Source organism: Gavialis gangeticus, unplaced genomic scaffold (assembly GCF_001723915.1).
Source record: "Gavialis gangeticus isolate Ggan-Ray unplaced genomic scaffold, GavGan_comp1, whole genome shotgun sequence".
Taxonomy (NCBI): domain Eukaryota; kingdom Metazoa; phylum Chordata; order Crocodylia; family Gavialidae; genus Gavialis; species Gavialis gangeticus.
In genome coordinates this window covers 263,283,412-263,296,118 of record NW_017729032.1, presented here as the reverse complement: position 1 = coordinate 263,296,118, position 12,707 = coordinate 263,283,412, and the positions used below count along the sequence as shown (strand labels likewise).

Genomic DNA, 12,707 nt, shown 5'->3' with positions numbered 1-12,707 from the left:
TAGCGGGGACAGTGAGGGCTGCACCTTCCCCCGGCTCCGGGGGCTCCGTGACGTCACAGAGGGCTGGAGCGCGGGGTGTCCGGCCGCTTGGACTCGTGCGCTGCATTCACCTGGGTTCCACGCGAGCCTCCCCGGTCATTCTTAGGGCGCGAGCGGGCTCCTCGTTGGCTCGTTTTCTGATGAGCACGTGCGAAACTTCCAAATGTTTGTTTGTTTTGTTTTTCAGCAAAGTGTTTCTCTTCTGATCTCCCGTTCATCTAGATTCCCTGCAAAAGGCCTTTTTTTGAAGAGCTTTCAGCCAGGCAAGCGTGTTGAGTGCTGGGCAAGCAAGAGAGGTAAAGTAGCCTTATTAAAGTATTTGGACTGTGTTCACTGCTAGGATAAGCTAGCGTCTCTGTTGGAGCGATGCCAACATGTGTGCAGCTTGTGCAGGAGTGGCTGTCAAAACCATCTGTCTTTGAGGATGGTTTCAGGAAACTTGTCTCACTGGCATGCATGTATGTAGGCAACTGTGTAGAGAGTTGTGGTCCAGTAAATCTTGGTTGCAGGCAAAAATGGTTTTATTTTGGAACTGCTGTTTCTTTTTTAAATGTGTGTGTCTTGTGTTTCCCTTCAGCTGTCCCAATCAGCATGGATGATAAAAAGCCCCTTATATTAGATCTGCATACAGAGTAGATGGGAGGTGCAGGAGGATGCTGCAGCTCTGACTCTGGCCCTGACCCTACAGCTGCTGCCCCTGCCCCACACCTTATTGTCAGGTGCACCTCGGCTCCTGCTCAGGTTGGATTCCCTCACAGGCACTGAATACTGAGTACTCCAGCTCCTGCCCAGTCGATCAGCAGCACCTATGCTGCTGCTTGGGGCTCCTACATGCTGTGCTAAAGGGAAAGAGGAGAGGGGCACAGGCCATGGGAAATTGGGGGTTGGTGTGGGGGGAGGGTTGGAAGGCTTCAGGGGGAAGAAGTGACTGGGGGTAGAGGGCAAGGGGGTTCCCCCCATGCTTTTGCCTCCCCTCCCCCCACCCACCACCACTGCTTTCCCTACTGTAGCAGTCTGGGGTAGGGGGGGGATGAATTCAAGACAGTCATTCAATTTGTTAGATTGCGCATTTGGAAAATTTAAAACCATTTACTTCTTTTTTTTTCCCGCCTATATGAAACCTAATGGGGGTCACCTTAAATTTGGGGTTGTTTTCAATCTGAGTACATACAGTAAAATAGATACTGTGAAATAAGAATTATTCTTTTAGAATTTGGAAATCATTTTTTACTTACTTTTCAAATTTTGAAAGCCAAAGTTTGACTTTCTTAAGAAAGATATTGGTGACTTTTTTTTAGGCCTAATTCATCACTGTTTAAGCAGGAATATGTAACTTTACTTGGTGAGGACAGCCCAGTGAAATGAATGGGAATACTAATGTGAATGAAGTTACATGTGTGCTTCAGTTTCTGCAGCCTTTAGCTTCAGTTGTTCACAGTACATGTATAGCACACATCTTTGTAAAAGTCTAAGCCTAAGTGAGTGACTATATAGTCTTGGTGGGAATTTGCAATGAGAGCTTTTCTATAATGTAACATTAAAAGGAGAAATGTTTTTCCTCTGACATCAGGGTATCCCAGCAGCAATGCTTGTGCTGCCACATCACAGTTGAGTTTTGCTTGTTACAGACTTGCTTATGACTTGAGTTTCTATGCTTTATTGAAAAAAGCAGTGGAAATGTCTGTTCATTGTAGCATCAAACAAGAAAATTCATTGTTTTCTTGATTCTGTGAAAGTCGCCATCTCTGAAATCATTTGTGGTATCTGGGTAGCATAGTGCTTACTCCCATCGCTTTTTTCTGTCTGCAGTCTGACATACAAGATTGCTTTGAAATTGAGAAAGCTGAACATGGTTAACTGTTGTTCAACTTGACAATAAGATGCATCTATATTTTGCTCTTTTAAAGAGCAAAGTTATTGATCGCTTCCTCTAGCAGTAACATCAATTTGATTTCCCTTTTAAAGCCAATGAAAAAAAGTTAAGTGAAATACTGTAGTGTTTTCCTGGGAATATAAAGAAGTGAGCTTTTGTTCTTCAGGATTTGTAAGATTGACAGGATTTGAGGTATTCGTATGTCTTTGACTACTGATGTATTTTTTTTTCTCTTTTTGTCTTATTACCATTTTGGCAGGTAATTGTTTGGATGCAGCATAGTCCCAACCATGAGCATTTTCAATATGCTTCTGAGAAATGTTGTCAAAAGTTCTGTCTTCCCATTTGCCATGAAGGAGAGAAGAAAGAATGGCTTGTTTTTAACATGTTTCTATAAACCATTTCTACATAGAACTCTGAATTTGTCACCTTACTTGAAGGACGTTGAACCTAACCCCCCTCAGAAACTAGATTTGGATGAATGGAAAAATATTATGCGAGCAGAACAGCAAAAGGAAATCTGTGAGCCTACATCCAAATGTGAGGAGGATTCCGCTTTAACTGCCATGCGGGAGTTTGTGGAGATGCGGAGGCTAGCTGGCAAACTTATTCCCAAAAATATAACTGAAGAAGAGTTAAAGACCCTTATGGAACTTACCACAAAGTCATCAAAACTTAAATATTTGAAATTCTTAGCTATCAGAGAGAGAAAAAGAAATGCCAGGAACACAAAGAAGGAAGAGAGACGGGAACAAAGGAAGGAACTGCTGGGAGAGGTTGAGAACAGGGATGCTGATGACCTACGGAATAGTTTCTTGGTCGGGTTCCGCGCCAAGTCTCTGGACAACTTGCATAATTGGAGGGCTGCATACGCTATGATCTTCGGCCAACCTCTGGTATTCGATATGGTTTTTGAAAACTGCATGTCAGTCATAGAACTGCAGAACGCAGTGAAACAGATTATGGAAAGTGAAGGGTATAATCGAAAATCTGTAGATCCGTTCCACTTACACTTCTGTAACCTCAGTGTAGATGGGTTATATATGAAGGAGTTTCGCAGGTCCTATGGAAAGACATGGGACAATTTACTTGTGACAGAGACAGAACACTGTTACACAAAGCTCTTTCCAAGAGACAGGCTCATCTATTTAACACCTGAGTCCCGTAACATAATGAAGACATTTGAACACAATAAAGTTTACATAATTGGGTCACTGGTGGACAAGGGTGGACAGAAGGGAGCTAGCTTGGCTGAAGCAAAGCGGCTGAATCTGGCAACTGCTAGGCTGCCCCTGGATCTGTACTTGCGGTGGAATATAGGTGGAAAAAATCTGACGCTGGACCAGATGATTCGCATTTTAATAACTTTAAAAGACACCGGTGATTGGAAGAAAGCTCTGCAGTTTGTTCCGAGAAGGAAACATGGTGGTTTTTGTGGGAACTAGAACTGTCAGTACCTAAAAACTTTTAAAAAAACAGCTGCCTGAAATGAGATGCTGTGTATAACCTGGCTATTTCAGCTATTTACCCAGAAGCTTATTAATCATCTTGTTCAAACATCTCTAGGAGGATAGTCTTTGATTACCAAATAAAAATTTTACTGTATGTGAATTTTATTTATTTATTTATTTGACAGGGGAGAACATAGCTTCATTTAAAGCTGGCATGGGCAGTGATTCGGGCCTGTGGGCCACTCAGGGAATTATAGGCAACTGGCATGGGTGGGGTCACACTCCCCAGCAGCACAGGGCAGCCCAGGTATGGTGCTGGGGAGGAGCCTCAGGGCAGCTGGAAGGGTCCTGGCACGTGCGCGTGTCCCTGCCACCCTGTGCCCAGTGTTAGACACAGCCAATTCAGGGGGGTAGGCAGGACTGCTTCTCTCTGTCTCTCCTTCCCACCCCACACTATGCTGCAAGCCAGGTACTTCTGCCTGCAGTGTGACATGCGAAGGATTTGAAGCTGGTGGAGCAGGAGCAAGGCTGTGTTTGATGGATGGACGGATAGGTGCACATACATTCTTCTGCAAACAAGTAAACCCCTGCTCACTCCTAGCAGTTACAGCCCTGTACTTTCCCTTTGAAAGCCAATGGACAGAATAATAAGAAAATGACGGCAAAACTGGGTGCAGCAGGCAGACCCCGCCAGGGGCTGAGCATAGGCCTGGGCCCACACGTGGCGCTACTGCCAGGGGAGAAGCAGCCTGGCTGATGTTCCCCCACAGAGTAGGCCTGGCTGTTTAAGGGCCTGGTGGGCTGCTCACTTTCTCCTCCCCATCCTTGCTCGAGCCTGCTGCGCGCGCCCTTTTCCCTGCCCAATCAGAGAAAGGCTTCCCGCTCTTTGCTGTGGCGCCCAACCCTGCCCTCCCCGGAAGTGCGTATGCCTGGCCTCGAGCATTCCGGCGCTCCCCCGGAAATCATCCAGCCGCGCGCGTAGTTAGGGGGGGTGTGTGACACCTTCCGGCTAGACGCGTTGCAGCCGCCGCCACCTCCCATCTACTGTGGGGAAGGCGCGCGAGGGTTGAGTCCTGGCTACTGCTCATGCGCAGAAGGGCGGAGGGAGGCGGCGGGGGAAGATGGCGGATGGCAGAGAGGCCGAGGAGCAGCCGAAGCGGCCGCAGCCTGGAGGAGGTGAACACGCAGCGCCGCTCCCAACTCCGGGCGGGCCCGCCGGGAGGGGGGTGGCCTGGGCCCGAAGGTGCGAGCCAGGGGAGAGGTCGCCGTGCTGCCCCACCGTTGCAGCGGGAAATGGCGTAAAAGGGGGGCGGGCTGACTTGAACGAAGGGGCCGGGTATTGTCCAACGGTATAGGTCGATGCAGGTATAAATGGAGACAAAACTGGTGGCATAAATAGATGTGTAATATATATAGGATCAAAAATTTTATGAGACCAACTAGATCATTAAAAAAAAATCCTTTTATGTGCAAGCTTTGGGGCACAGGAGATGCAAATGATCTCTGGTGAAACATGGATTTTCATTTCTACCAAGGAGAACTTTGACAACCTTTGCAATCTCCTATACGGTTCTCCTAGGTAGAAATGAAAACTCATGTTTCGCAGGAGATTATTTGTATCTCCTGGGCTTGAGGAAGGGTGAGTGTGCCGGAAAGCTTGCACATCAACTAGATATTCACAAGTAAATGTCTTTTGTTTCATAAAAGATATCACGTCTGCCATCAGTTTTGATTCTTTTTGCCTCTAGACAAATACAGCTACAACTGGGAGACCAGGTATAAATAGAGATATTCAATTTCTGAATTATCCTCTCCCCCTCCTCTCCCCTTAACCAGCAGGCTGCCCTGTACTAGCACACATGTGTTTTGTAACCAAATCAGCAGCCAGGCCATGGATGCTGGGAGAGGAGCAGGACCACTTGCAAGAGTAAGAACACTTAAGGAAGAGGGCTCCTTTTCTTTTTTGTTAATAGTATGGCAGCTTCTTGCATTCGAATAATACAAACAATTCTCTCGCACCATTTTACACATAATGGCTGCTCCTCCCCTCCCCCTCCTACTCCCCAGTATCCGTTTGGAAGGTTTCTATTACGTTAAAGAAAGATCTAGTGCTTAAGCTGGGCATTGGTATCTCTCGGCATATCATTTAACGTTAGTTGACTTGGGAATCCTAAACTAGAAAAGGAGGAAAAAGGCTCAGAATCCATGTACAGCCCCATACCCCTTTCTGGCTTTAGATGCAACTCTTTCACTAGTAAGACTCCAGGTAGGGCCAGTCTTTGGGTGATTCGATGGAAGGTGAAATGAACCCTTAAACCAGTTGATATAGGCTCAACACATGACTGAGACTTAATGTTAGTATGCAGGTGTTGCCATTTTAGGTTCTCACATGTATCATTTTCTTGGCTCAAAAATTAGTTTCATGTAGCTCTTTGAAACTTAAAGCTTTAGAAAATAGTTACTTTGGATAGTAGCAGTATAGTGACTGAATAGTTTCAAGAGGCATGCAGCTTGCTGTGTCTCGTATACAGTCTTGTATAAAACGGAACATCGGTTTTAATGACAAGAGGAAGGTTGTCTGACACTGTGGGGTTATTCGTTTATTCCTTAACTTTTTGCTTAAAAAAAGAAGTGGACTCTAGCTTTTGCTGTTAGAAGTTAACTTGGTTGAAAGATGTTTTTTCTGTGTTATGATGCTTCATGGTCCTGCACATCACAACCTTATTGCCCAGAGGTGAAATATCTAACAGATGAACAAGGCTGAAGCTTGAGAGGGATATAAAATTATCAGTGCTGCATGTCAGATAGTGGAAACACAGCCTCCTTGCTTATCCTTGTGGATATGCAAGTAAATAATACTTCCTTGAAACCAACACTTTGATCTTGCTTTGACCTATATAGAGAATTCAGGACTTGGTAGTTACCAAAATAATTGATACTTCTGTAACGTAAAGGGTGGATTTGATTTAAATCAAATCGTTTTAAACCACTGGTCAGGAGGCCTCAATTTAATCATTGTTTTCTACAAAAAGTGCACTCTTGTTGTTTGACATCCTTTATTCATTTAACTTCTTGAAATGTTGCACTTTTAGAGAAAGGTAAGGGCTTGACTGCATGCAACTTGCAGAGAGACAATATAGTTTATGGGAGGGTAATCATCAGGTTTGATCTCTCTCAGCTTCATATACTGCTGTTAACAAGGATGTTATCTCTGGAGACGACAAACTCTCCCTATGCCTGAAGAAGGGTGTTTGTACCCAAAAGCTTGCAAAGAATAATTTTGCCAACTATTTAGTTGGTTTAATAAAAGATACCACATCTACCCAAAAAACCTTGTCTGCCCATGATCTCTGGAGAGACAAATCCACAGTTTGAGAACTGAAACTAAGCATCACAGAGATGCTTAATGGGATCTTCTAGGCTAAGCACTGAGTCCCATGGGTAGAGTAGTTTTCTTTAATCTTACTAAGCTATAGAGGAGCCTCTGGGAACCCCAGAAAGATTGGGCCCCTAATATAGTCCATGGCCTGTTGTGGCCTATTTATAAAACTTTTTCTAAAAAGGTTATATGAATATATTATCTCAAATAGTATATAATTAGAAGTTATAATCCCTATTTCATGGTGATATCTTTGAGCTTTAACATATCTTAAATTTAAACTATCTTCATATAAGTTTAGTTTTAAGCATCTTAAAAAATTAAAAATACAATTAAAAAAATACAATTTTATTTATGTATTTTTTTTAAAATGTTAATTTTTATCTACCCTGGGAATGTAGCATGTGACCTAGCTAGCATTGAAAAAATAATACGGAAGCAGCATCATAAGAAAACAAATGCATCGGGTAGAGGACATAGAGACATTGAGATGGTAATTGGGCTTGAACTTCAAATAAATCATTTCTTTGAAGTAATTTTAAAGACCATTATTGTAATGTTTTAAGATTTGCCTATATAGCAGAGAAATAGCTTCAGTTTAGTATAGAGATGCCTAAGCTGACTTCAGTATTCTAGCTTAGGGACTTTAGAATTTAGCTTTGGTCTCATGGAGCTCATCACAAGCCAATTTACCCTGCCAAAAAGTGGGTTGGTAGACTACTACCACTGCTCACAGTAGCTAGTTAAAAGCTAAACTTTGTCTGTATCTTTCTCCTTTCTGTTTTCTTGTTCTGTATTTTTTCTCTCCAAGTCAAGTTGGGAGCTGTGTAAACTAAGTTGTTGTTTTATTTAGTAAAACAGATTAGAGTTATAATTTTCATGTTAGTTTTGTAGCTGGCTGTTGTTGTTTTGACTATTAAAGCAGTGGTCTGAGTCTATTTTGCTGCCTAGTTAAGATGCATCATGAATGGGCAGTTTGAATGGTTTGGGAACCATGGTGGGAAATTACATATAGATGGAAGATGAGTAGTGAGTACATCAGGGGTAGGCAACATTTTTTGGCTGGAGTGCTGAAAACCCCCATAATGCCTTCCTTGGTAGGTGCTGGAGTGCCAGCATGCCAGAAAAACAAAATGAGGGCAGGGGGTACATGGCAGGATGCCCTACTTGTGCCCCTGCCCCCCCAGCACTGCTGCCCCTTGCCCCCCACCCAAAACCCCTGTCCCCCAGCCTGGGCTCTGTGGCTGTCAGCACCTACCCAGAACCTGGGCCAGTTGCAAACATCTGCTGCCTCCAGGCCCCAGGCTCCGGGGAGACAGCACATAGCAGGGCACAGCTGGGTGGGGCAGAAAGCTGCATGTTCCCAGCTCCCCTGCCACACTTCTCCTTTGTGCATGGGAGCAGCGTGGGCGGCATGCAAGGTTGTGCCCCTTGCTGCTGCCCCTGCCTGCAGGGCAGAGGGAGCTTGGAGCACGCAGCTTTCTGCATGCACTGCCGCACTAGATTCCAATGCTGCTTTGCAGAAGCAGTGAAGGCAGCACAGCGAGGGAACATTGCTGGCATGTGCTGCGTCCCTGGAGCCAGGGGCCGGGGCTGGGAGGCAGCAGATGTTTGCAGATGGCCCAGGTTCTGGGTAGCTACTGATAGCCACGGGGCCCAGGCTGCTTGCTGGGGCTGCCTGCAGCCGGGAGGCTACAAATAGCTGCTGCCCTTTCACCCCGGCCCCGGCTGCTTCCCAGCCCCGGGCTCCGGGAAGGCGCCCATTGGGGCTGGGGAGGCAGCAGCTCTTTGTAGCCTCCCGGTTGCAGTCGGCCCCAGCTCTGGGTAGCTGCTGGAACCCAGGCTGCTCCCAGCAGGGCTTGTAGCATCCCAGCTGCCTCCTGGGAGCAGCCCGGGCTCCCGGCTGGCAGCAGCTACCCAGACCCTGCTGGCTGCAGCTGGGAGGCTGCAAATATCTGTGCTGGGCTCCAGAGCCCAGGCATCAGCTCTGTACTGCCGTGTGCGCAGGCGGTGGGGGAGGAGTGTGAGGCAGCGCAACCTCAGTCTCTCCCCTACTCCCAGCACAGAGCTGGTGACTGGGCTCTGGAGCCCAGCATAGCTTTGTAGCCAGCAGGGCTTGCAGCCTCCCAGCTGCCTGCTGGGAGCAGCCTGGACTCCGTCACTGGCAGCAGCTACCCAGATCCAGGGCTGGCCATGGCGTGCCAAGCAAAATGGTCTCGTGTGCCATGCTCAGCATGCGTGCTAGGGCTTGCCCGACCCCTGGAGTACATCATGAATGAGCACTTAGGAAAACGCTGGGTCCCTTAAACTTAGATATTTAAATCTGTATAAGTATTGATTTTTTTTTTTTTTTCCCCTGATAAAAGTAAAACATTTATTCTACTTTAGGCTTTTCTATTTCCTTAGCCCTTTTCTTTTGATCTTGCTTGTTTCCCAATTCTTTCTCAGGCTGCAATCCTCATAAGCCCCAATTTAGAATGGCTGTTCTTTCAGTTGGGTCCTGGCTATTGCTAAACTAGTCCTCAACGTCTGAATTGGTTATCTGTCTGGTACTCCCATTTTCTGCTTGAAACAGGAGCAAAAGACTAATTTTTTTTTTAATCCCAATTATGACAGTGTTCCTTCTGCCGCTATCACAGATTGTTTCCTGCAGAAAAAGGGATGTGATTATACTTATGCCTGTATTATTTTACCTACTTCAAGAGCAGAATGAAATTTCTCAGAACCGTTTGTCACTTGGTGCAGCGGAAAAAGCCTTGTATATACAAATAAGGCATAATTCAGATGGTGTGCAACATGGGCCAGAGACACAGATAAAGTGTTTTTTCCCACAATTTTATGCACAACTAGGAGTGATATAAACTTCCCTAAAGCTCCTCTTTTCAGTTGCACTATTCTGATGATGATCCTTTTGTCAGCGGAGCCAGTTAATTTTATAAAGACAAGGTATGTGACCAAACATTGAGTAGAAACTAAATTGAGGCTACTGGGCTCATTTCAGCTACTTGTATGAGTTTGGTGATGGCCTAGAGACTAGCTTAGGCACTCCATGCAAACAATCTTATGTCAAAAATAATTTGATTCAGCTTGTCTACGCCAGATATGAAATGGGATTTCAAATGTGAAAAGTTCTTGTGATCCTTAAAAAGCTTGAGAAAATTTACATTTTACTTTCTATGCAAGTCCTATATTAATGATGTGACACTTAAGATACTTTATGACTTTTGTACATATGAAGGGGTTTTTATATTACTTTAGTTAAAAACTTAGTTTCTTCCACTCTCTCTGAGTTTGTGTATACAGTAGTAGAGACTATATATACATTAGTAGATAGTACTAGCATTGTAAGCACCCTCCCTATAATAATGCTTTATGAGGTTGCTGCTCCCATCAATCTGCTTAGTAAAAATAGCTCATCTTGGTAAGTTGTTTCGACTTCACCAGGACCTGAAGAAGAGGCAGAAAAACCTGTGAAAACTAAGACTGTTTCTTCCAGTAATGGAGGGGAAAATTCGAGTCGCAGCGCAGAGAAACGGGCAGCTAATGAAGAAGCTGAAGACTTCTCCACAAAGCCTGCTCCTGCCAAAATGTCCAAGTTTGGATTTTCCATAGGCAGTCAGACAACAAAGAAGGCACCTGCAATATCCATCAAACTTGGGGCAAATGTAAGTTGTTTGAAGGTTTTGTTTATTTTTAAGAAAAGCAAAGGAAAGGAGGAGTATTTTGAGGAGGTCAACTCTGAATTTCATTAGGCTTTATCCTCAATGTGAATAGCTTAGCAAAAGCACATTAATATTGGCTGGTGGGAAAGAGCTGCGGGGCATCTACTTGTATGCATGTATTGGAGGGTGTAGAAAAGAGGGGGAAGTAGAAAATTAACAGGATTAAATCAACCCTAAACTATCCTTGAATATCTGGGAAAATGTTGTAACTAAGTCCAGGAAAGGAAGTCCTAGGAGCTTCAGTGTTCAGGGCAGTTAAAACTCTGAATCTTGTGTAGGCACTGCTAGGTTTGCTAAATCATCTAGTGGGTGGTCTTTCAATTTTAAGATTTTATTGTGGCATGGAAAAATCTGTTCTTTGCCAGAGTTCTTTATCCTAGTGCTTCTTTTGAATCTTGATTTAAGAATGCAAGAACTCAGTCTTTGCCTCATTCATAGAAAATGTACAAGAAATAGGACTCATTGCCATCCTTACATTTTCAGAAATCTTAACGTCTCTACGTGTCCAGGACAAACCTTAGGTGTTTCTCCTGCTTGCTTGCCAGAATATGTAATTTTGAAGGGAGATTTGCATTCCTGTACCAATCAAAAAGATCTTTACTTTTCCTAATGAAAAGCTTGCTTCACTGCTCACTATTGCAGGCAAGAATTTGGTTGTTTACATAATACAAGTCATCTACAGTTCCTGTATCTCATGACTGCATAATAAATCCTTAGGTTCAGTTAAAACAGCGGTCTTTAAAGATCATGTACCTAAAATGTCAGCAGTTTTCAAATCAGCAGAAGAGGAAAAGAGGACACTCAATAGGATGCTTTTCCAAGGGCTTTTGTTCTCCGATTAGGGGGAAAAACAGCATTTTGGTACATAAGCGCATGAAAGTCATCTCAGCCCTTGAAAAATGGAAAAGATGTCTTTTGGGTTGCTATAAGTTCAGATTTCTTACACTGAAAGTTATTTCCAGTGGCACTAATTTTAGCTCAGACTTTCTGGTTCACTGATTTCAGTGACTGACTGACTGCACGTGCAGTCGAAAAGTTTGCTACATCCAGATTTGGTACCATTTCTCCTGTCGTCTTATCCAGGATAGTAGTACTGATGCCTTCAGAGGAAGTAAATTTTGTAGCTGCAGCTGTTCTGTGTAGGTATTGTATAGGACATTGTTATCTACTTCCCCAGTAGACACTATTTGTTATCAAACCACACATGTAAAGAAACAGTTATTAGCAACTCTTTTGTCTTCTATCTTTTGTTTTCCTTTTTTCTTTCCTAACATGTATTCCCTCTGCATTGCAGGACATGCAGAACTATCATAGGTTTTAATGGTTTGCTATTTTTGCTATATTTTTTTAAGCTTAATGTTTATATTAAAGCTGTGATTGTTGTTAGTGAGAGGGGTTATTTTTCCCTCCTCCAGGGTGTTGAACAAGCTGCTGCTGTCTCTTGCTTCTGAATTGGGCATACTGTTTAAAAGCACAATTTTAAAAATCATTGATGGCTTAATCTAGAAAATTATACAAGCATTAAAGTTTGAGAAGATAAATGCAAAAAAGCTGAATGCATTTGACTGATTAAAAAAAAAATTCCTCTTTGGTTTTGGAGAAATAATAAAAAGACATAATTGCTGCAAGCTGCTCAGGTTCTGATTTAACTGCTCAAATCATGCAACAGTGTCCCTGGTAGGATGTGTGTGTGTGCTACAAATGAAGATTTTCTCATGAGGAATTGAAACCTAGGAGGATCTGTCTAAATCATCGGAGACTGTCCTGCTTAAATGAGTGGATGCTCCCATGAATTCATTTGTGGAAAACTGAGATTTCTCTGAACCAGGCCATCTCAACTCTAGCTATTTATTTTAAATGGTTAGTTAAATTAAAGTATCCTGGACAAATAGATAAGCTTCTCTAATTTTGTGTGTTCTGTCTTTCAGAAGCCTAAAGAGCCTACTCCAACCCTTGCTCCAAAAACCCTTTCTGTAGCAGCAGCTTTCAATGAAGATGAAGATGTGAGTAAATAACACCTGATGGTTGTCATGTATTATAGAGGGACACGGGTTATGGAGCATGGGCAGGTGCTACATAAACTTCTCACTTGACATGCGTTGGCATTTTTGTAGAGAAGTTCCTGTGTGTTGTCCTTAACCATGTAGTTTTGCTGACCTTTTCCACTGGTGGGATAGAAATGCTGATATGTTTTCTCTGGAAAAGTTTCTCACTCAAGAACCTTGAGTCCAGATCTTATCATA

At 43.7% G+C, this 12,707-nt stretch overlaps 2 protein-coding genes across 3 annotated transcripts in view; both read left to right on the top strand.

Moving 5' to 3' along the window:
• The first annotated feature begins 163 nt into the window (after window positions 1-163).
• Window positions 164-3,514, top strand: TRMT10C (tRNA methyltransferase 10C, mitochondrial RNase P subunit). 2 transcript variants are annotated; one of them, XM_019523711.1, is made up of 2 exons: window positions 164-335; window positions 2,172-3,514. In XM_019523711.1, exon 2 carries the CDS (start codon window positions 2,203-2,205, stop codon window positions 3,355-3,357), a length of 1,155 nt encoding a protein of 384 aa, XP_019379256.1. In that variant the 5' UTR covers window positions 164-335; window positions 2,172-2,202; the 3' UTR covers window positions 3,358-3,514. The 2 variants fall into 2 exon arrangements, with proteins under 2 accessions (XP_019379256.1, XP_019379257.1); XM_019523712.1 differs by having other exon boundaries at window positions 164-339; window positions 2,176-3,514.
• Window positions 3,515-4,432: 918 nt separating this feature from the next.
• The window catches only part of PCNP (PEST proteolytic signal containing nuclear protein), a 17,863-nt gene continuing 9,588 nt past the window's right edge, over window positions 4,433-12,707 (top strand). Inside the window, exons 1-3 of the mRNA XM_019523714.1 lie at window positions 4,433-4,539; window positions 10,187-10,407; window positions 12,393-12,467. Coding sequence (XP_019379259.1) covers window positions 4,485-4,539; window positions 10,187-10,407; window positions 12,393-12,467 — 351 coding nt within the window. The 5' untranslated portion in view covers window positions 4,433-4,484. The remainder of the gene's footprint in view (window positions 4,540-10,186; window positions 10,408-12,392; window positions 12,468-12,707) is intronic.